This window comes from Anas platyrhynchos, chromosome 2 (assembly GCF_047663525.1).
Source record: "Anas platyrhynchos isolate ZD024472 breed Pekin duck chromosome 2, IASCAAS_PekinDuck_T2T, whole genome shotgun sequence".
Taxonomy (NCBI): domain Eukaryota; kingdom Metazoa; phylum Chordata; class Aves; order Anseriformes; family Anatidae; genus Anas; species Anas platyrhynchos.
Genome location: NC_092588.1, coordinates 30,627,234 through 30,651,555, shown reverse-complemented (window position 1 = coordinate 30,651,555; position 24,322 = coordinate 30,627,234). Strand labels below are relative to the sequence as shown.

The following is a 24,322-nucleotide window of genomic DNA, read 5'->3' as shown; positions in this document are numbered from 1 at the left end:
AGTACATCTGTTTCCAGTACAGGATTCAGTCTGAAGACATCTAGGTTAGGATTTCACTACTCTAACATGGGTGTTTACTTGTCTACTGAGCTACTCACGTGACACTAACAATTGTTCACTTTGTAGTTGGTGCTGAATTAGTCAGTAAGGCTAATTTTCCTCTTGGCTGGAGCTTAGGCTGTGATTCATCACCTCCAGAAACAGGCGTTATGTTTGGCTAGACAGATCTCACCCTCCATCCTCCCATAGACTGCATAAACTACAGAGACAAATCTTTATTGGGTATAATGGGAAATCCAGCAATTAACTTAGCTCACCATGTTGAAGACACTTAAAGATGGGTGAGCTGAAGTTACCTCCTGCCCTAATTTCTAATAAAAATAACCACAAATTTCAAAGAGAAACAAGGAATCGAAGTAAACCAAACACTTCTCTCATACAAAACCCTTCACTAAATTGCAAACACAAGATAAAAGTTATGCTTATGGTTTCATTACAAAGGATTTTCCTGCTGAAAGATGAAATTATCCTAGGCCTCTTCTTTTGAACTTGCAGTCCAAATATGAAAATATCATGAAAGGAAGAGAACTTCTGCAGCGCTACCATCATGGTTAGGTAAGCAGGCAGCTATGGCAAATTTTGGCTCATTTAAGTTTTATGTCAAAGCTTTAATAGATAATTTGCAAAAGTTAGGACTCTGCAACATGGTGGCAAACTAGTTCCTTCTAGCAGGGCCTGTAATTTTACAAGCATGATAGATCAAAGGCAAATTTGAAATGTATTTTCAGCATGGTTCTCAACTACCAAGAAAAATTGTAGCATTACTGTACATCTTCAAGCTTTTTGTCTCAAAGGGCGATTTAAACCCTATGTTTATCATGGCTTGCATGCTGGCTGTTTGGCATGCAGCACATGGATGTGTGTCCTGTGCTAAGGCAATGCAGGGAAGACAGCGTGGCCAAAATCTCAGGTGGAATTTAAGTTTTTATGTATTTGTTTGGCTTTGAGTTACATTCCCAGGTGTGATTGTGACAGTGGCCAGGGTTTTATGGACAAGGAGATCTGCGTGGAGTGACTCGTCTGGAACAACCAGAGAAATGGCTGTTAAGTGTATAAAGACAATGGTAATTTTGGTAAGGTTTAAGTATAAATAACGCTTAAAAAAATAAATAAATAAAAAATTGTCTGTCAGCCCTGAGGGCCGGGCCCGCCCGCGCCGCCCTGCCCAATGGCTGCGGCGGATGTTGGCGGGCCGGGCGCTGGCGGCGTTGCCACGGCAGCGGCGGCGGGGCTGGGCCGGGCCGAGCCGGGCTGGGCCGGGCGGGGCTGGGCGCTGGTGGCCGCGGTCGGGGCTGCGCCATGGAGGGGCTGGAAGGTGAGGGGCTGAGGCGGGCGGCGAGCGGTGGCTGTGGGGTGGCGAGGAGGGGAAGGGGCGGCGGCCCCGCGCGGAGCCCGGCGGGCAGGGCCCCGCTTTGTCTCCGGCCCTGCCTCGCCGCAGCCCGGCCGCGGGTGGGGAGGGAGCCCCCGGGCCGCTGGGGTCCGGGGGGGCTTCGTGGAGCCGCTGCCTTGTTATCTCTGCAGGGGGAGGGTTGAGCTGTGTGTCAGGGAACGCTCATAACGCTGGGGAAGCGGTCAGTGAGCAGTCTGTGATTGTCCATGCTGTGAGCAACTTTATGCTGTGCCAGGTGAATTGAGGGCTCCTTGCTCTGCGGAGTATCCGCGGTGTCGGTTTGGGGTTCCAGAAGTTGCAGCTGGCCTTCAGGACGTGTCAGTAGGTCTGTCAGTACGGTGCTTTACGAACTGCTTTAGCCATATTTAAAAAAAATAAAAAATGCAGGCCTGTTCTGAGTAGCTGTCGCAAAATAGTTATTAAGGCTTCCACCCCGTGCCTCACTAAAGGTAATTGAGTGTTTAAATAGGAGGCAGCACCAGCTGGCCTTTGTTCTGCGTCCCTTCTAGCGCAGTTGGAGAACAGAGGTAATTCTCAATGAATACCTGTCTCCTTTCCTTAATAGAGCTCACAGCCAGACTGTTCATGTGCCTAGTGACTTCAGCAAGGCAATAAATCTGGACATGATTTGGCATTCAAATCCAAAAAGGTTCTCTCTTATTTAATTTACTCTTACGCCTTGCTTACTATTAACGCCTATTAATTAAATCTGAAAGGCAGTGTCCAGTGCTGTATCAAATAATTCCTTTTTTGTCTCTGACTGATTACAATCCTGTGCTGCCTGTCCAGAAAGGGAAAGCCTGCTTTAATTTTGAGTCAGCAATGTGTTTGACTGCAGCTGGGGCTGCATATCATCTGCAGCTCATCAATCAATTGGTTTGGCTGTGAGCTAGCTTAGCAAGGCCAGCTATGCCAGCTGTGTTTTATAAGCTCTGGTACCTTCATAACAGACGGTGGGAAGAAAAATGATCTACAGGTTACAGCAGAAGCCTGAGAATTGTTCTTGGGGTAGAATTTCTCTCTGTTCTGACTTCTGGAGCTGGTTTACCTTCTCTTTGTATTTCAGTAGGCACAGGGAGTGGTAGGAGGAAGAATGTTAAATTGTAGAGCTAACTCATGTTTGCTCTCTGATGCTTTTCTTCAAAGTACTTTCAGAAGCTGGGCTTATCAAAGTAATGTTCTTTTCCGGGATGTGGAATGTTCTTTCTGAACACTCAAGATTAATTTAAGAATAGCTCAGGTAATAATACGTTTCTAAAACTCGAGATGACCTTTGGTTGCGAAGACTCACATCCCACCCTGTTATTCAGTGTCCTTAAGTATTAAAGGTCTTGAAACTGAGCAGTATAATTCTCTGTATCTTTGTGGGTCAGTTTGTACTTTTTTTCTTACTTTAAACATTGCCAAAACACAAAATAATTTATTTTTTTTTCCCCTTCAAAACATGATTTATCAGCGTTGCTTGAGCTGCAGTGTACATAAGTAAACAGGGCTTTTGCACGGTTTTTCACTTTAAGCTGTCTCTGCACATAGATTGGGCTTGAATGTGGTTTGTGTAGCGAGGCAGCCTCAAGAAAGGAAAATGAAGGCAAAGCCAATAGCAATAATGAATTATTTCACTTGGACATCATGCTTTTGTTGTTATTGCTTTATTGGCATCAGCAGAACGTTGCTGGTTGCCATTTTAGATTAAGTCTGTACTTAGGAGCACACTTCCACAGTCATATTTATTGCATGTTGAAGCATGGGCTGCTCCTGAAATCTGTCTCTGCCCATTCCCTGTCTTGGGTTGGGGCTTAGCAAAATGAATTCCCAGAGCTGATCTGTACAGCTGGTGCTGGCAGTTCTGAGTGTGAGGGATGTAATTACGGTGGGGGGCAGGACTTGGGCTTTTGGCTGCAGCCTGCTGGCATGTTTTTATGACTGTGGAAGGCCCCCTCAGGCTGGGGATGCTTGGCCTGGGCTTTCAGCCTTCCAAAACTGGTGTGTTAATTTTCTGAAGCTCAGCAATATAGATGTGGGATCTATTTCTGATTGTGCAAGCATGCTTCTAATAAGAAATAGCTTTACCCAGTTAATAACAATTCTTTCCATGATGTGGAGAGTTGACTGTGTATTAATTGGTTTGTGGACGTGCACTGGTGACATTTAAAAGCTGATTAATATTTCTGATGTTGTGATTGCATTTTTCTCGCTGTGTGCAAGTTTAAATGTTCAGTGAAATAGCAAAGTAGGTTTCCGTGTGACTTAAATGTATCTTTCCAAATTCACCTTTTTTCTTTTTTTTAAGTGTGCTTTATTATTTTCTCTGTATACCAGCATTGCTGTATTACTACACTGATAGTGAAAGTGAAATTTAGGATTGTGAGCTTTGTAAAAAGGAATTAGTGTGCACACATCATTACAAGTGACAAATCTGATGTACACTTCAAAACTTAAATCTCATGTTCCTAGTGTGACATTTGTTACTCTGTCACCTTCTTGGTGTTTGGCTGTTTCTCAATTTTCATTTAATTTACTGGTGAAAATGCTTAGAGCAGTAGACTCTCTGTGCCTGCAAAATACAGTAAGGTGAGCTGAAAAGCCCTGTCCTGGGCAGTCCAGCACGTGCTGAATGGCAGGACCGATTTTGACGGGCCAGCATGTGCTTGTGGCTGTCACTGCTGGCTGGCAGGGAAGAAGCTGTCACTGTCACATCGGCATGTTTGACTGCTCTCCAGTCTGTTGTTTTTTTTCTGGGAGGATGCCGACAACAGCTGCTTGAGCTGACGAAATGCATCTTCTCACACTTGTTCACAGCCCGTCTCAGCGGGTCAGCGCTGCTGCTGCCTGAGGAATAAAGGGCACGGGGCAGCTGTGTCCGAGGGAGAAAGTCCAGCTCCCTGTGGTAGGTAGTGGCTGTGCTTGCCCAGCCCCAGTGGCCACCTCCAGCCCCCGCTGCAGCAGCTGGGGCAGGCTGGTTGTGGCTGGAAAGGGACGGGTGGCTGCTTGCTCAGGAAATAGCCTGCAGTCTCCAGCCCAGAGCTTTCCCTTGCGGGTGCCAAGCAGGGACTGCTGTGATTAAGCATTTAGTCTCTGAGCAATCTGGGTGTGCCCTGGAGGTCTATTAAGAATAAGGCTTGCTGTACAGCACCGTCTCCCAGGATCTGGGACCTGTGCTGAAATAGCATTTGCCTCTGGACACTTCGCTTACCCTGATTGTGGCTGACGTGCCCCACCCCAGATGGTTCAGGCGTTCTGCTGTGGGGTTTTGTGTGCTTGCATCCAATGATTTTACTCATACATGCTTGGTTTCACAGAATTTCTGAAAGAGCCAGTGCCCACTCCCCTTTCCTTTTTTTTTTTTTTTTTTTTGTCATACTGCAGGAAATTATTTCTGTTTGAAAACAAAATATTAACACGAGTTTGCTTTCCCTTTAGTGTACATCTTTGTCTTGTCTCTCTGGATGTGTCCTTACTTTGGCAGCCATTTTCTTAAGCTGCATTTAAGAGAGCTTTCTGCCTTTTTGTTACATTTTTTTTTTTCCTGAAAGTGTGTAATCTGTCCAAAGGCAGAATTAATTTTATGGTACTGTTCTGAAATAAGCAAGCTGGAAACTACTAAAGACATTTTGAAATGTAAAACTATTATTAAGGTATATATATTTTTAAAAGGTGTATGTATTTTTAAGAATCTGTTACTCTGGTAGCTATTAAAGCACAATTATAACTATGACTTTGCATCAAACTGCTCTTTTACACATAATTGCACCTCTGCTGAGTGATCTAATTCTTACATTTAATATGCTGAATAACTGTGGATGTTTTTACTTTTTCCAAGGCAATTATATTTTTGGTTAATATTTGTTTTGGAGTAGAAACTGAAACAAAGTGTTTTAGTTTTCAGAGTTGTTCTTCAAGTAAATGTAGGCTTCTGTGATAGAGGAAGTGATGGGGGAAGTGTGTTATAGGAATATATTTCATTTTTAAAAGAAGGGAAGTAAAATGCATATACAGGACTTCAGCTGTTTCACATTATTGTTTCTTTAGCATCTTAGAGCTAGTGGATCGTATCCCTGTGCATTTTTAACTTAAATTGCAGAAACTGGCTTGATCTCGCCATTGAACTCAATGGGTTAAATGAAGTGGGAAAAAGAGTGTATTTTACCTGCACACTATGGTGTGGTTATTATCAAAAGCTACTGTTTCATTTCATTAAAATCTGGTTCCAGGACTGTGTTCAACAGGTGATGGAGGAGAGCTTACTTTTTAAAGAAATTCCTTAAAAATAATATATTGAGTACTATTATTATTATAGACGGAGCTTATTATCAGCACTATTTTTACCACATTGTTGTAGTCTGTTAACCAGGCAATATTCTGACAAACAGGCAGACGTAGATAGGGACCGTTCTGTCCAAGTGCTTTTGAGTAGTAGTAATGTGTGCAGTTAGTAGGAGCTGCTCTGAGTTGCCTTGGTGTAAGGTCAGAGCCAGAAGGCCGGTCGGTCTTTGCTGCCTGCCTGCTGTCATGGTGCATGCAGCTGAATGCAGGAGGGCAGTGAGCTCATGATGCCAAAACAGAATTCTTTAACCATACATTGATTTTTGCAGGTCACGTGCTTTCTAGTGGTTGATGTTAAAGCTCATTAACAGAAGACCAAATAATGTATTCAGAAGTCAAATCGATCAAATAGCGCTATTTAGTCGCTGTGGGCTTTGCTGTGTTTCCGTATGCATTACAGGGGAAGCTCTTAGAGATTTTTTCTGGTTAGGTGACATGATTGAGTGCCTCTCCCAAGTGCCTGTATGTGAGCACTCAGCGTGGGGAGTGGTATTGGAAGGGAGGATGATAGAAGATGGGAGGAATCAGAGGTCTGCACACAGTTACAGGGCTACAGTCTCTCTGGGATCACACGCAGGTGGTTGCGACCACAGCACTGTGGTGGCTGGATACGGGCTCTTCAGGAAGAACCAGCTGGATGGCAAGTGGGGAGGCTGCCTTTTATGTGGGAGAGCAGCGGGAGTACGTGGAGATTTACTGTGGGACAGGTGAGGAGCCAGCTGGGAGCTTATGGATCAGGGTTAGCAGGCAGACCAACGTGGGACATGTGGTGTGTATCTGCTACAAGCCACCTGGTCAGGAAGAAGGTGAGGTCTCCTTCAGGTACCTGGAAGGAGTCTCAGATTCACAGGACTTGATCCCCATGGGGTACTTAACCCACGCTGTTGCCTGCTGGAGGGGTGGCACAGCAGGGCACAAAGGGTCCGGAATGCTTCTGGTGTGTGTTGCTGACAACTTCCTGACCCAGGTGATCAAGGAGCTGACAAAAGGAGGCACTCCTGAGGGACTTCAGAGCCACAACCAAGGAAGTGTTTGCTCAAGATCTGAGAGTTGGGGCAGCCTTGCCTGCAGGGACCATGAGGTGGTTGAATGAAAGATCCTGAAAAGAGTGAGTGGGGCAAAAAGCAGGATCACAAACCTGGACTTCAGGAGATTCTGACCTGTTTAGGGATCAGCTTTGAAGAATCCCATGAGATATAGTCCTAGAAAGAAGAGGATCCAGGAGAGCTGGTTATTTTTAAGGATACTTAGTATGACAGCAGCATGTTTTCACATCAGAAGTTACACTTCGAACAAAGAATGGAAGAAGGCAGGGTAGACAGAGAAGAAGGAAACACACCGTGATGTGAGTTGTGCATGTGCTGCTATCGCAACCATTTTTGACTGTGTGCAATTCATTTCTCAGTCACAAAAATAACTTCTTCATAGAATCCTCCTCCAGGTTGTCGCTTTGAGGCAGTGGGGCTCTCCTTTAATATTATTTTCAAGGCAGTAATACAGAACTTACCATCATCAGACTCGTGTTCAGTGCAATAACAGCAATTTTGACAAATATAGTACACTTGCATTGTCAGGCTGGAGAGCTGACATAAAAACATACGAGGTACTATGAAAGCTTTACTGAAGCTTTTCAGCTTGAAGAAATTGAAGTTTTGCTGCTTTTTGTTATCTTTTGGAAGCAGAAGTGACAGGTTTACACAAGATTAGACTCCATTGTCAATACAGAATTAGATGAAGAGTTCGTCAGTCTTTCCTCTAAAATTAAGTGCAGATAGAATTAGACAGACAGAAGCAGATTGGTTTGCTGTTTATTGTGAGCAACCCAATTGCATAAAAACTTCAAAGTATACAAAAAGTTTGAATAGGAAGAGAGCTTACTATGATTTCCTCTTCCTTTCTCTAACTCTTCCTACAAACTAGTGAATGGCATGGACTACGAAGGATTGGCTTGGTGGGGTAAATCATTCCCATCAAACAGTCTTCAGCAATGTATTGCAAGTACTGCCCATTGTTAAACAGTTTGATGTCCTTTTCTTTCATTTTTTTACCTCAGAAATAACTTTATCAAAATATCAAAAACTTACAGAACATCCTGTTTTCAGTCACCGTTGGTGTACTTTTTTTATACTTTTGTACATGAATCTTTTTGGTATTCGGTGCTCATTAAAATTTGTGTACTAAGCTGTTCAGACAAGCGTTTCATTACCTGTATCACTGCATCAGTATTTTTTGGGGATGAGTCTTGTGTATGCTGTTTGTCACCGGTCTTTTCTGTGATGAATGCTGTTAGTTACTGTATTGATTAAAAAAATGCAACCTGGTCAGTGCTGATCAGTGGACATAGGTTGGAGAATGACAGTGTAGATGCTGTGGCTTGATGATGCAGTTCCGCAGTTACCGAGGGCGCTCGGTGTGCACTGAAATTTTTTTTGTACCTGAAGTATACAGAACTAAGTAGAAAGAAATGACTTGCTTTTGGAGATGGGATGGGAGTTGTGCTAAAAGTAATGAAAATTTGCAGAAAAATTTGGCAAGCGCTCTTTGACTACTGACTTTTAACAGTTGTAGACCACTTGGGTTTGAGTAGGTGATCTCAGAGCTGGAAGTTGGGCTGGAGTGTTTCTGCAAGTTTGACCGCAGTGAGGCTTGGTGGTTCTGAACATCACAGTTGTCTGACTAAAGACATTTAGTGCTGTCATTGCTGCAGATAAATTAAAGATTTTGAAGGATAGTCAGTTTTCACGACATGACAAAATGCTGTTATTAAGGCTAAGTGCTGCTTTAATCTTTGCAGCCTTGCTTCTTTGGAGCATTCTGCATTTCGTATCTAAGCACAGACATAACATGGGAACATGGAGCTTTCCAAAAGAGAAAACTGTGATGAAACTTCAGTCAGTAGCTGTTCAGCAGTACTGAAGGCTTCTGCTCCCTCCAGGTGTGGAGTCTGTTTACACTTCTTAAATCTAAAGCCTGATAGATAGTAGGAGCTAGCATTGTGCTAGCTCTGACTGTATCAGATCAACCTTGTATGTTGCCCCGCAGCCCTATATGGGTGACCATATTCAAAAGGAAAGCGTTCAGTAACTTCCCCACAAGCAGGTAGGAAAAAAATGAAAGATAATTGTACTCAGCAATTAGCTCATGGAGGCAGAGCTCTGACAAGGAGTTCAGAAATACAGGTGGTAAGAGTCTGAGAATTAAGTAAAGAGTGTTGGTAATAAAACTCCCAGTCAATTTGTTTAATTTGGACAACCAACACCTTAGTAAGTTGAACGCTCTTTTTAAGAGCTGGTTTCAGGCAGGCAGTAGGAGAGTAGGGTATAAAGCTGTGTATCATAGTGCTGGCATCACTTCAACAAAAATACTTCTTGAGTTGGTATAGACATAACCATTCTGAACCTAATTCTCTTCTCCTGAAGTGTGTTTATCTAAACGGTAATAATTGTGTCCTTCTCTAAGTTACCTGAATTTATTCATGTTTAACACCAGCATGTAAACTGCTCATGATAAGTGATATTACAAATGGGGAAAGGAAAGGGAAATGTAGCTGCTGGGTCTTGGGTCTTCTGTGGTTGTGTAACCAAAATAAGGGCAATCTCTGCATTAGAAAGTAGCCATGGCAGGAGGGGTTTCCAATGCACAGCCATGAAGCTGGCTAGTGAATTCCTGATTCATCTTCAGGGTTGTATTCCTCATACAATCTGGAGGAAGTATGAAGTACTAGAAGAGTAGTGCTCCTTAGCAAATTTGTTGCTTGTATGATTTATCCTTATTTACTATCATTTGGGAGGCTTATATGTACTGAGGAGTGGCATATCAGGAAAAGAGTTCTCTAAGACTTATAAATTCAACCATCCACTGCTAAATTTTCAGTTGCCACTTCAGAGAATACTTTCCTGAAGTTATTTGTGATCTCAATACAACCTGTTTCTTCTAACTGTTGATTAGGGAGATAAAAGAAAGAAATCAGTTCATTTTTTTCTCCTAGGAATCCCAAAGTTTTCAGCTATAAATTTTTTGCCTTTGTTTATTCCTTTTTCATTTTATCAGGCTAAAAACACTCAGGATAAGATTTTTATGTTCTTACTGCTTTTTTTTTTTTTATCATAGTTGTGCTGGAAAGCTATGGCCAAAAATAATTAATTTCAATGAAAAAGATCATAGAATCAATGTTGGAAAAGACCTTCAAGATCATCTGGTCCAACCATCCCCTACCACCACTGTCACCCACTAAGCCATGTCCCCAAGCACCACGTCCAACCTCTCCTTGAACACCCCCAGGGACAGTGATGCCACCACCTCCCTGGGCAACCCGTCCCAGTGCCTGACTGCTCTTTCTGAGAAGAAATGTCTCCTCATTTCCAATCTGAACCTCCCCTGGTGCAACTTGAGGCCATGCCCTCTAGTCCTATTCCTAGTTACCTGTGCAAAGAGGCCGACCCCCAGCTCCCCACACTTTCCTGTCAGGTAGTTGTGGAGAGAGCAATAAGGTCTCCCCTGAGCCTCCAGACTAAAAAACCCCAGCTCCCTTAGTGGCCCCTCATAGGACTTGTGTTCCAGGCCCTTCACCAGCTTCGTAGCTAGCCCTTCTCTGGACACACTCCAGGGCCTCGATGTCCTTCTTGCAGTGAGGGGCCCAAAACTGAACACAGCACTCGAGGTGTGGTCTCACCAGAGCTGACTACAGGGGGAAAGAGAAAGGCTGCCCCTCGACGACAGGGACTGCCCTCCACCTCCCATCTTGTTTTCTGGGTTTGTTTTTAACACTGGTTTTGAGGTAATTTCATTCTATTCTTTACGGAAAAGAACAGAAGCAAGATACATCTTCAGACGTAATTTCCATGTGCATTCTGGTGTTAGCAGGTAGGTGCACACAGAAGTTACCATGTACCAAAATGGCTGTTTTGCAGTTAAAATAATAATAATGAATGGGGTGGTACCTACCACACAGTGCTACTTGTAATAACAGAAAATTACTCGGATACAGAAACTCAGTCCTAGTATAAGAAATTGGCCATCCGTAATTGCTTACGCACTACTATTTTGAATCATCGTAGAATCATTAAGGTTGGAAGAGACCTTCAAGATTATCTGGTCTAACCATTGCCATACTACCAATATCACCCACTAAACCATGTCCCGAAGTGCCAGGTTATCCTCTTTATTGCTAATGTATGAAATAGTAACTTAAAACATTACTGAAAAAACGTGTAAGCATTTTTCTCTCCTTTATTTTGTTCATTTGTGTCACTTGTTACTTACATAGCTTCTGTGTAACGAGTATGCAGACTGGCTGCATTAGGTATCTAACATGAATGTCTTCAGGAAAAAAAAAAAAGCTTTCCACCAACTCTTATCCAACTTTAACAATTTCAATCCCATGTTTTGTTTTAAAATTACCATGTTTCTTGTTGTAGCTCACCTCTTTGTAAGGGAAGACTTGGAGCCCAGGAGAGAAATGTTAAGATTTTATGGATTTTTTTAATTTTTTTTTACTTTAAATAAGATGAAAATAAGAAAGGAATGAAGGGATGAGTGTGCAGATCTAAACAACTGTGGGCTTCCCATTTTCAGTACAGCTTCAACTTTTTTTAAAGTAACTTCCTTTTGGTTTTGGGTCAGTGATCTGTATTATGGGGCGGAAAGGGGTGGCAGTAGCAACAGCTCCTGGAAAACATAGCTTTGCCTGGCAGCATGGAATGCTTCAGGGAAGTACAGCTCTGTAACTGTAGCTGCAGGGAGTGCTAACTTGCTTTCCTTACTACGTGTTGGTATGTCGTGTGTAAATACTGCTAGAGCACTGAGCGTCTATCAAGTCACAGAATGGCTGAGGTTGGAAGGGACCTCTGAAGATCATCTTGTCCAACTCCCCTGCCAAGCAGGATCACCTAGAGCACTACTTTTTTTTACTTCTTTTTTTTACCTTTTTTTTTTTTTTTCCCATGGGGAATTTAAATGCAAACTTGAATTCCAGAGTTGAGTGAATAGAAGAATGAAGAATGGATTTCCACCCCATTTACTAAGGCAGATTTTTGAAATAATTCTTTCAAATTGTCAATCTTGTATTATGGACCTGATTTTAAGATCACTATTTGTGATTTCAGCTACTTTATTAAAGTCACAAGTGGCATCACTTTGTATTTCCCTGAAATACATCTCTTACTTGTTGGTAATTTCTGCAAAGCTGAGAATTAAATTAGAATAATGTGATAATAGAAAGTTGTGTTTTTTCTTCTTTTTAACAAGACTTTGCAGTGATATCTGCTAGCATTATTAAGAGTACATACCTTGTATTTTTTTGATTGGGAGAATTGAGGAAAGCCTATGCCATTCCAACTTCACCCTTGGGAAAAAAAAAAAGATGAGGGCAGGTTCCAGCCATCTGAACTATGTACGAGCAGCTTGCATGTTGCTACTTGTGACTAATGTGCTCGTGTTTGAGATTTTTAAAGAAAGAGGCCTTTGGAAAAAAATTCAGACATGATTATTTAAAATAGAGAGGGGAAAAAAGAAGTTCCCATTAAGTGTTGCTAACATGAAAATATAAGTCAGATGCAAGAACAGAAGGAAATAAAGATTTATCTGCAATTTCTCTTTCCTAGTTTCCCCTTACTTGTGTGCATGTAAATATGCTTGCATTTAGATGACAGAAAAGGAAGTTTAATTATGACTTTAGCTTTAGGACTCAAAATTGCTGTCAGTGCAGTCCCTCTACGGTGTGATAGGAGCCTATTCATGTCTACATGGAGGAGGTGTATAAATAATGAAAATATGGTATGAACAGAAATGTGTTAAACTGCAGAACACGTTTTTTATGATTTGTAGTTCTTAAAACTTGTTGTACTATATTGATACATCATGCATGTTTACATACTGATAATGTATTTCATTTGAGTAATTGAAAAAGACAGGAATAGATTTAATAGTTACGTATTGGTACCAGAAATCTTATTCAATTTTAGCCTTAAAATTTGGGGAAAAAAATGTATTTCTGGGGAACCATGGCTGCCTGAATCTGTATTTGCTTGCCTTGAAACATTTTGTTAGGTTTTTTTTTTTTGTTTGTTTGTTTTTTAGGATTGGTTCTACAGTTAATTGACAAGTATGTATGTTTAGCTGGAAAATGGTTTTCCACTGAGGAATTGGTAACAAAAAATGATGAAACCTTTGAACTTCCCTATGTTCTTAACTTTTATAGTTTCAACCATTAGTTTGCCTGAAGTACAAGTCAATAGAAAGTGCTTCTATTTTAATTGAAAGTGCTTCTATTTTTCCAGGATAAATAGAGGGAGCTGTATCATCTGCAAATGTCAGTTTCTTCCTCTGTACTCAGTCTAACCAGTCTTAAACTTGATCCAAATTTACTGCCTCTTGATAGATGTATACACATGGTATAAAAATATTTCTACAGCTCTTGTACAGTACTAAATATAGTAGATACCTGTCATTTGGAAACTATGCAGTTTTCATCTCTTACACAATTCCATTGCTTAATGCATACTATATGAATATACCTGCTTGCCTAGACTCGGATACTTTGGCTTGTTAGTCTTTTATCTATTTCTATAAACCAGTTGTATGTCAAGTATAATGTTTACATTTTTGTACCAGTGCTTGAATTGCCACTTCTGAAATGCTTATGCAAACCATCAGTAATAACCCGTATAAAGTGGATTGTAAAAAGAGCCTTCAAGAATTTTTCTTTTGAAGAGCAAGTGGAATAGTTTAATTTAATAGAAATAAGTGATGGGATGTGGCTTCCATTTGATGCTGTAACAGGTGATTCTCTTTCAAAGACCCAGAAGTATCCAGTATCATTGCTCTCCATGTCTGTTTGAGCTGTCGATATGACACACAGTGAATCAGTCATATGCATGCTGATATGCAGGCATCTCTTTAAAAGTGCAGAGTGTCATGTTGTAAATCATCAGAATTCATGCCAACTTGTTACTGGGCCTGACTGCTTCGAAAAGTATGTAAGGACTTGCATATTAGCTTTCCCTTTCTGATCTGCACAGCCTTTGCATGGTTCAAAGAATGCGTACTTTTACAGTGACAGCTGAGGTTAGCAATCTAGGAAGATTTTTTTTTTTTACTGCAAATTTAAACATTCTTGTAGAAGTATGCTTTTTACATTTTTTTTCTCCTTTTTTTTTTTTTTAAAGGTGAGGTTACAGTGCAGACTGGAGATCTGTTGCCATGTAGGATTTGTGGAAGGACTTTCTTTCCAGCAGCACTGGTAAGTAGCACGAGTACTGTTGGCTTCCAGGTCTGATAAGTTAACAAGAGTTAAGCAATGGTTAGTATAGCTAAATAAAGAAAATCTAGATGTTTATTTTTTCAAATACTTAAGAATTCCAGCTGTCTTGGTTTTTAAGTTCCTTAAAAGAAGGTGAATTTTATTTCAGCATCCCATCATTCTGAAAATTAGGGTCCTTATAAAAGCGTCTGCTCTGGCCCCACAGAATTATTCCTTGTCTCTGCAAATGTAAGCCTGAGCATCGTGCTATCTTATCTAGTAATTGAAGTGTTCTGCTAGTTGTCTTCAGAATGCCCTCCTCTTCAGTCTCAATAGAAGATGCATTGTCCTTAATGTTAATATGAATTTCAGACACTCTGATCTGTTTTGCCCCTAAAATGCAAATGCTGCCTACCTACCATCAGTTTTTTATTTGCAAGGAACATTTACAGGTGCCTCCCTTTTTTTCTTCCTCGGTTCCTGAGTTTTTGTGATCATGTATATGCATTTGTGAATTCCTGTAGTTCTGTTCAAAAAGTAATGCTTGGCATAAGTATTTGAGTGAAAGCAGTCTGATTGTACTAATCAGGAGAAAATTCTGCATTTTCCTTTATTTCTTCTGCTTATAGAAAAAGCATGGACCAATTTGCCAAAAAACTTCTGCAAAGAAAAGGAAGACATTTGATTCCAGCCGACAGAGAGCAGAAGGAACTGACATTCCCACAGTAAAACCTCTTAAGCCACGGGTATGTTACACTCTATATGTAAACTACTCTGGTGGTTTACTCTGCACGTGAACATTTTAGGCAAAATATGTATGCTTTATAACAAGGTTTGTTTCTGCTGGCAATTTACGATAAATCAAGTAGGATCTGGAAGAAATTTAACCATAATATTGTGTATTAAAATAAAGGATGTATACAGTAAGAACTTCAAACATATAAAGTTCTTTCTTTTTTGACTTCTTAGCCAGAACCTCCCAAAAAACCATCCAATTGGAGACGAAAGCATGAGGAGTTCATAGCAACTATACGAGCAGCCAAAGGACTTAACCTTAAAGATGGTGGAAAACTCCCTCCACCACCTCCGCCATCGTATGACCCTGGTATGTAAAACAATTGAGTTTCTTAAAGACTTTTTTGTAATTTAAACAATTTGTAAAAATTTGAATTGAAATGGATTTTTTTTTTGGAACACGGTATTAGTGAGTTCATAAAGATTATTGTATTTCATTGCAGTGTACTGAAAACTACAAAGGATGCTAGCCAGTCACAAGACAGCATCTGCTTAGGGATAATCATACAATAATTCAGTTGGTCTTCCCATGTTGACTGATGCAGTCACTCCATCAGAGAAGGCAACCGGATTGGATTTTCTTTAGAAATAGTGCAGAATAGCCTGAAGATGTTGAGAAGGTTCAGCCCTATTTACATTGAACTTGGCTGTATATGTATACTGCCTGGTTTTAATTTGATTAATTTGTATAATGCTTATATTGAATCTTAACAGTTCTTCTGTACTGACTGTATTGTCTGGCTCCAGGCAAACTGCTCCAGGTGTCCATGCTTGAACAAGGGGGTTGGACCAGATATCTCCAGATACCACTTCCATTCTCAACCATACTGCAACTGTAATAGCCAGGCAGCTGTTTGGTGCTAAGCATTTTACAGAGGATGAACATAAAATCCCTCATACTTAAGACTACATGTTAATCCTTTATTGTCTGATCTATTTACTTTAGTGGGCTTTGGAGGTCTTCTGTGGGAATTCAGCCCTGCCCTAGTTACAAATGGCCTTTTTTATGATCTAGGGGCTTCCATAGTTGCTTGCTTCATGGATTTCTTCTTATTAATATTACTATTATTTTTTTATTTTCTGTCTGGGCCTGTCATAGTTTGATCATGGTTATTAGTTCTTTTACTTCTGACTTTCCATCTATTAAGGTACAGTTTATGTTTGAGTGTTCTGACAGTAGTGGAGTTTATGTAAAAATAAACAATTGCTGTTATCGTATGAGGTTCCCATGCCATCGCTTCTGTGAAGGCTGTGTTCTTCCCGTGGCCTTCTTGAGTCACGATTCATAGTTTGCCAGCCATTAAACATTTGACCTATTTGAAATTCTGTTTATTGTAAGGGCTAACTATTTAAACTAGATCAGCTGTATTTGGAGTAGTAACACGTAATCTCAATCTTATTTTGGATTGTATAATGTCTAATTCATTCTGGAGGCAATGACTGTTGAATCTTTGTTTTCTTTAATAAATTTCTAAAATCAGCTGGGAACATACTAATTTAAACTGCTGTGTTTGTGTTCAGCTCTTTCAAAGTTGATGTTTATGATTCAGAATACCATGTTCTGAGGAATTAATTCAAAATTCATATCTCTAAGCAGTAAAACATCTATCTGAAACTGCAGCCCAAATACTTTACTGTTGATGGGCAGTATGTTTTAAGGGGTATATTTCCATTTTTTTTCCCCCCCCCCAATGTTAATATTTTCTGCAAGCATTATTCTTCATGGTATGACTAAATTTATCTCGGGGAAAAAATAATGCAGACACCAATTATCCTGTCTCCTAATTTTGGCTGTGTTTTCTTTCATTCAGGTTATCTTGTTATATTTCTGGTTCTATTAATTTCCAGTATTCCAGTTGGTATTACTCAGTTCTTTCAAAATTGCCAGAGGAAAGATAACTTGTTATCTTTAGCTTATCTGTATGGGAAAGGTTTTAACGTACTTTCATATCTTGAACAAACTGAACTGTATTTGTGTTCTTTATTAGACCTCTTCTCTTGTCTACTTCCTGACAGCTGAATTCCCAGCCATGTCCATCTACCTCTTTGGTCACCTTCCCTGCTTAGCAGCACCTCTCAATGCGTTTCTGATTTCACATAAATTGTTTCTGATTCTCAACCACTCTTCTCCTTCTTATCCATCAGCCTGGTGTGTTACATGAAGACAATAATCTTTTCCCTAGTAATCTGTGTTTCATTTTCAGATTTAAGCGATGCTGATTTTTCTCTGGGGCTGGTGTTGGTCTTCAAAAGTCTTTAAAATACTTTGTTTATTGTTTGTTTGTTTGTTTTTAAATAACACTTCTTAAAACTCATTATTAATGTTAGACTTTTATGTTTTTAAGATTACATTCAGTGTCCCTATTGTCAAAGGAGGTTTAATGAAAATGCAGCCGACAGACACATCAATTTCTGTAAGGAACAAGCAGCACGTATTACTAATAAGGGGAAACTGGCAGCTGATACCAAAGGGAAACTTCCTACTAGAACTCAGGTGAACAAAAACATTTTTCTTAAATTGTAATTTGCATTGGATATAAAATCAAACTTCTTTAATAGTTTGTTGCCTGTAAATTAACTATTTTATTCTGTAATATTATTGTTTTAGATACTAAAATATTCTTTTATTAGAACCTAAGCATGGAAGAGGTTTTTTGTTTCATATGAGAGTTGCAACTGGAGATTTGTAAATCAGATGGCAGCAGTTGAAAAGCTTAAAACAGTCATAGATGTTATTTGGAGATTTGTGAAAATGACAGATAAGGGTAACAGCAGGAAGTGTAATTGTGAAAATGACAGATAAGGGTAGCAGCAGGAAGTGTAAAAGTAGTTTTTGTTGACAGAGTTTAATTTATGTTGTGCAAGTCTTCTGAATCCAGTTCAACACTGTTCCTGAAGTGGACAAATAAAAATCATAGAATCATTAAGGTCGGAAAAGGTGTCCAGGATCATGTGGTCCAACAGTATACCTACCACCAATATTACCCACTAAACCATGTCCCTAAGTACGACATCCAACCTTTCTTAAGTAACCCATCCCAGTGCCTGACTACTCTTTCTGAGAAGAAATGTCTCCTCGTTTCCAACCTGAACCTCCCCTGGCACAACTTGAGACCATGAGACCATTCCCTCTAGTCCTATCCCTAGTTACCTGTGCAAAGAGGCCAACCCCCAGCTCCCCACACTTTCCTTTCAGGTAGTTTGTAGAGAGCAATAAGGTCTCTCCTGAGCCTTCTCTTCTCCAAACTAAACAAATAAAGGTACAGAATTATATTTTTGTCTAAATAGAGGTTTAGAGAATTCAAGCAAATCAGGGTAAGAATTGCAGTGGTTAAGTTGTGATTATAACAAATGAAGGATTAAAGTATGTGTTGACAATCTTTCCTACTAGTATAATTTCTTTATAATAAACCAGACCAGCAGAAACTGTGTGACCCCTGTACCAGAAACAAGTTAGTTACTAAGTAATCATAGTTTGTTTTCTCAGCATGCCTGAGATAACTACCTATCATGTTACATAGATAGTTTGATTTAATTGCTTAAATTTCTAGGCTGTATTTTGTTACAGTACAAGCCTGCTGCAGTTAAGAAGGCGCCTTCTGCAGGATCAACACCATCATCATCACGCTTACCACAGCCAAGTGGTGTTAGCAAAACAGTTGTAGGTAAGAAATTAATGTTAGCAATTTTGCATTTATTTTCTGAATACTAGTTATCAAACTATGTTGTGAAAATTGTATTATAGCTGGAAGGATTTCTACAGTGTTGCCCAGTGATTTAAAATGAAGGAGTAAAAATTTCACAGGAGAAGCTTAGTGTCTCATTACAGGATAAGATGGCTTCTGTCTTTCAAGATACCATTTTTATATCAATGTTTTTCGTAACCTGTTTTTTTTTTTTTAACTACGTATATGATATCTATCACAGAATGCTTTGGGTTGGAAGGGACCTTAAACATCATCCAGTTCCAACTCCCCTGTCATGGGCAGGGACACTTCCCACTAGACCAGGTTGGCCAAAGCCCCATCCAAATTTATTGTTGAACTGCAAGCATTTGTTTGCGAAATAAGTAAACAAATGGAATGGCCACAGATTAGCCCCTATCCAACAAGACTCTTAAGCATGTAGGGCTCACCTGCAAAATCATTCTGTGAAGTAATGCATGATTGTATCTACTTCTGATCTTTTTACATCCAATTTTTCTATTGCTGTATTCTCTACTAATTTGCACGCTGAATGTAATCATAAATTTATAAAAATGTTTTGCGGATTTATTCTTTTTTCTGATAACAGTAAGGTTCAGTATGTACATTTACTTATTCTAGACTTCTTTCCTTTTTCTTTCTGAAGAAACATTCAATTATTAGAATATTTTTTCTCAATTGCATATTTGCTATACACTTTTGGAAACATACTTGTTTTGTGCTAGTATTTTGTTAGTTTTTAATACAAGAAGTATGTATTATATGTGTATAATGTATAATATTTCTAAAACTCTTGTTTTGAATTTTACAATAAATATATTTTTAAATGTATCATTCCAATAACAGAATCTTATGCTTTCTTATATTTCCCTTATTACCTTAAACTGTAAGGTGCCTCTTCAGGTAAAGCACTGTCTTCGTCTGGGTCCAGTGGGAGCAAAATTCAGACATTATCACCAGCGCATAAAAACTCACTGGGAATGGTGAACCCACAAGCAGGGTAAGTTCCTACTTAACGTTGTCTTTTATAGCTTATTTTATACTTATGTTGTGCTAGTTTTAGAAGTGTCTGTGGGTTATCTGTTCTTTGTTTTCTGCAAGCTTCAAAAGTGCAGTGGTTTGAATTCATCCTTTATTTATAAATGCAATTAATAATTAAGGAATATTGGAGAAGGCAAAGATGCATTTTGTAATGTTAAAATAACAGGAAAGGAGGTAAAGTGATAAAACTAGATATGAAAAATAGCAAGTTATAGAACAGACAAAAATGGTTGGAGTCTTGTTTTTTTTTTTTTTTTTTCTTTGTAAAAGTGGAAGGACTTAAAGAGAAAAAGAGAAAACTACCAGGCATACTACCAAATTACTAATTCTCTCATTTCATGAAAATAAAATAAGAGGTCCCTGCCATGGACCACAAGCCAATTGTGACAGGATCTTTCCTCTTAACACAAAAGGATGCACACCTTCACTCCTACCTGTTCCTTAAAATACATGAGGCAACCAATGAATGAACAGAAGTAAGGCAATAGAATCCTGTGCTCTATGACAGCAACACGAAATGGTAGATGTACATTACTAGAATTCCCTAAAATTACGGATTTAAGACTGGTAATTATGGGTAATGTGTTTAAGGCCTCTGGAGGCTTTCTGGTCCAATTCCTATGCCCAAGTAGGGGCACCCAGAGCAGGCTACCCAGGACGATGACCAGGCAGCTGTTGAAGATCTGCAAGGAAGGAGACTACACAACCTCTCTGGGCAGCCTATGCCAGGGCTCTATCACTTGCACGGTAAAGACATGCTTCCCGATAACGTGACGGAACCTCCCGTGTTCCAGTTTATGCCCATTTCTTCTTGTCCTGGCTCTAGACACTACTGAAAAGACTGGTTCTGTCTTCTTTGCACTTCTGTTCAGGTATTTATAGGCATTGAGAATCCCCCCTGAGCCTCCTCTGCGGGCTGAACAGTCCCAGTTCTCAGCCTCTCCTCAAAGGAAAGTGCTCAAGTCCCTTGATGATCTTGGTAGCCCTCTGCTGGACTCATTGCATTATGTATAGGTCTCTCTTGTACTGGGTGGGAACAGTACTACAGGTACGGCCTCACTGATGCTGAGTAGAGTGGAAGGATCACCTCTCTTCACTTGCTGGTGATACTGGAAACCCTGCAAGGATATTCTGTAAAGTTTTCTTGGCTTCAGGAAGCTTGAAGAGCATTGAGGATCCCCAAGAAGCAGTGAGAGAAAACATAAAAATAAACAAGAAACTGATTGCAGTTATATCATTGGTGATTGAAGATGATTTCTTCCTATAAACTATGAGTATCAATTTGGATGAACTCTGTATAAGATGGAGAAAAACAGCAGCTTAAGTTTGTGAAGAAGAAAAGACATTCTGAAATAACTCATGGGGATGAACAGCTTTATTTATTGCATAAATTTGTGATTTTTCATTTATCACTCTCAAGTCTTAAGAGTTATGCACAAGTGCAAATTACAGCTCTTATCCTTCAATCCTAACACCATGTAGCATGAGGATGCAGTTCTGTGCTTCCTTGCTCTGCCCACTCAAACTGTGTAGTTGAGGTGCAGGCCTGAGGGAGTGAGTGTCTGTGAGGTTTTTTCTCCAGTGTCACAATAAGCTAGAGTAAAGTGTCCTAACCATGAGATACGGTTTTACTAAAAGGCAAACATTAAGTGAGGTAAAGAGCAAAGGCAGCGGCTGCCTTCTCCAGCTGCTCTGGCCCAGGACTGCTTCTCCTGTCACCTGCGGGCCTGAGATCTCTGCCCTGCTGGGTTGAGTATAGCTGCAGCTTTCCATGTTTCAGGTTCAACCCGCAGTAAAGCTGAGCTTGTATCTGAGGCACACACAGAGATGGGATGTTGACAAGCCGAGGGTTGCCTTCAGTGAGACTCACGTAAAACAGATGTAGGCAGCCAAGATCCCTTCCTCCTCTCTGCCTGGTAGTGAAGGGAGTTTACTAGTACAGGCACACATGCAGCACTGTCAAGGTTCTCAAACGCACACATTCATTGATCCTTTGAGTACCAGCTTGGCCCCTCTGTACACCTAATATCCCAGGCCTGCCTTGCAGCACACACACAGGAAAAATAGTGTGAATACAGAGAGTTAAGAAAAGATTTAATGATGAGGAAATAGGACAGACTGCTCTATTCAGTTGCAGGGCTTGGCCAGACAAGTGTGACTGGCCCTGTTTCACATGCAGCCAGCCAGCCCTTTTATTCTCTTTCCTATGTATTCCCGTTTTGTTCTACCTGTTTGCCCTTCTCCTTCTACGTCCCTTATGCCTTTGCAGAGCTCTGCAGTTTCCTGCATCGTTCCAGTCTGGGGCCCTGTGGTTCTTACCAGCTACAATGTTCATCCTTCCTGCAAGTGGTGCCTGTAGCTTGTTAGCCCACCAAATAGACTGAGAAGTTTGTTTCTTGTGATTGTCTACCAGCTTAGAAGTCCTCAATCAGATAACCCTGCTGGAATAAACATTCCTACATTCTCACCTGCTCTAAGTTAATGTGACTCACCAGACTTGATTCCTATCACTGCCTCCCTTTCTTACTATCCCTTGTTGCATTGGAAAAGCTCCTTGACTAGATACAAACACTCCTTGTTCATATCCTTACAGCAAGCTTATGAAAGGTGGCCTTCCTGATTGTAGAAAGAGTTCGGAACAGCAGCCTTGGCAGAGGGGACAGGGCATGGTGAAGATTAAATTGACATTTTATGAACATCAGAACTGTAGAAAATGAAGGGGAGACACTGAGAGGTCAGGATGAAAGCCTTGGAAATCAAAGAGGAATGTTATTCTTAGTGTTAGATGAAGAAACACATTGGAGCTGGAACTGGGAAAGGAAAAGGGTTTTTATTTTGTCCTGTATTGTGAGACCTTTGGTTTTCTTTGCCTTGCATCAAACTTTTGCTTTTCTCTTCTTGCTGCTGTCTTTTCCTGTATCTTCCCTTCAGAACAGTAAAATTGGGTAGAAGTGATTCAGATCGTTGTGAGGGAGTGTGGTGGTTTTACTCAGCTGGGTAGCTGAGCTCCACCATAACCGCTCTCTCATTCCCCCTCCTCACAGGGAAGGGGGAGAAAAGACACAAAAAGGGCTTGACAGTTGAGACAAGGATGGGGAGATCACACAACAAGTATTGTAACAGACTCAACATAGGGAGATTAAAGACATTTATTACCCATTACTAACAAGATAGAGCAGTGAGAAACAAGAACAAACAAACAAACTAAAAGCATTTTCCTCTCATTCACCCTCTTCCACCTCCTCCCTCCAAGCAGTGCAGGGGAACGGGGGCTGTGGTCAGTCCCTAATGCTTTGTCTCCACCGCTTCTTCATGGTCACTTTCTGCCTCTGCTCCACGTGGGGTCCCTCCCATGGATGCCGTCCTTCCCAAACAGCCTGCGGGGACCGCCCACAGGCAGCAGCTCTTCAAGCACTGCTCCCACACGGCTCCGTACCACAGGGTCCATCCCCCAGGAGCAAACTGCTCCAGCACAGGTCCCCCGCGGGCAGCAGCTCCCCCCAGACTCCCTGCTCCTGCGTGGGTGGGTTTCTCTCCACGGGCTGCAGTTCTTCCCAGGGCCTGCTCCTGCGGGGGCTCTCCATGGGCCGCAGCCTCCTCCAGGCCACATCCACCTGCTCCACCGGGGGCTCCTCCACGGGCTGCAGCGTGGCGATCTGCTCCATGTGGGACCCGTGGGCTGCAGGGGGACAGCCTGCTCCACCAGGGGCCTCTCCACAGGCCACAGGGGAACTGCTGCTGTGTGCCTGGAGCACCTCCTGCCCTCCTGCTGCACTGACCTTGGGGTCTGCAGGGCTGGTTCTCTGTTGTGCTGCTGTTGTGAGGCAGTTTTTTTTTTCCCTCTTTCTTAAATCTGCTCTCATAGCGGCACGACCAGCATTGCCTATTGGCTTGGCTCTGGCCAGCAGTGGGTCCCTTTAGAGCCAGCTGAAACTGGCCGTTATCTAATATAGGGCAACTTCACAGAGGCCACCCCTGCAGCCACCCCACTACCAAAACCTTGCCACGTAAACCCACAGCTCACCTCTGTGAGAAGTGTATTTAAGAATAATCATAATCATCATAGTCTTCACAAAGTTCTTTTGCATCAAAAAAAAAATTCCCCACACCATGAGACATATTACCATCACAAATTTGACAATTTACACTAACTCTACCCCTTGTCCATTCACCACATGACTACAACACATTCTTCACAAGTATTACTTTCTGAAATTCTTCACAACTATTACATTCAACAACAACATCCAGTCCATGTTTTGCCCATTAGTTCTCTGAACTATCATCCTAATCTCAAATTCTTCAAGCCCCACATTGGGTGCCAAAAAAGACTGTGGTGGAAGACTGTGGTGGTTTTACCTTGCTGGGCAGCTGAGCTCCACCACAACCACCCTTATCCTACCTCCTCCTCAGAAGAGGCGGAAATGAAAGTATGCTGGAAAGAAAAAAAAAAGCTCGTATGCTGATATAAGGATAATTTAATTAAAGGAAGAGGGGAAAAACAAACAAAAAAGAACACAAGCAAAGGCTGCACAGAAGTACAGAGAGAGAAATTATTCTCTACTTCCCATCAACGAGTGATGTTCGGCCATGTCCTAGGAAGCAGGGCCTCAATACGTGTAGCAGTTGTCTGGGAGGACAGACGTCTTCATAACGAGAGCCCCCTCTCTCCTTCCCTTTTCCCACTTTTTATTGCTGAGTGTGTGACACCATATGGCATGGAATATCCCTTTGGTTGGTTTAGGTCAGCTGCCCCCTCCCCACCTCTTG

General features: G+C 41.1%; 1 protein-coding gene across 1 annotated transcript in view; it reads left to right on the top strand.

The window, feature by feature from the left end:
- Window positions 1–1,230: 1,230 nt before the first annotated feature.
- Window positions 1,231–24,322, top strand: part of ZC2HC1A (zinc finger C2HC-type containing 1A) — a 40,430-nt gene continuing 17,338 nt past the window's right edge. The window contains exons 1-7 of the mRNA XM_027452382.3: window positions 1,231–1,375; window positions 13,939–14,012; window positions 14,642–14,758; window positions 14,982–15,117; window positions 17,153–17,301; window positions 18,376–18,472; window positions 19,403–19,511. Coding sequence (XP_027308183.1) covers window positions 1,360–1,375; window positions 13,939–14,012; window positions 14,642–14,758; window positions 14,982–15,117; window positions 17,153–17,301; window positions 18,376–18,472; window positions 19,403–19,511 — 698 coding nt within the window. The 5' untranslated portion in view covers window positions 1,231–1,359. The remainder of the gene's footprint in view (window positions 1,376–13,938; window positions 14,013–14,641; window positions 14,759–14,981; window positions 15,118–17,152; window positions 17,302–18,375; window positions 18,473–19,402; window positions 19,512–24,322) is intronic.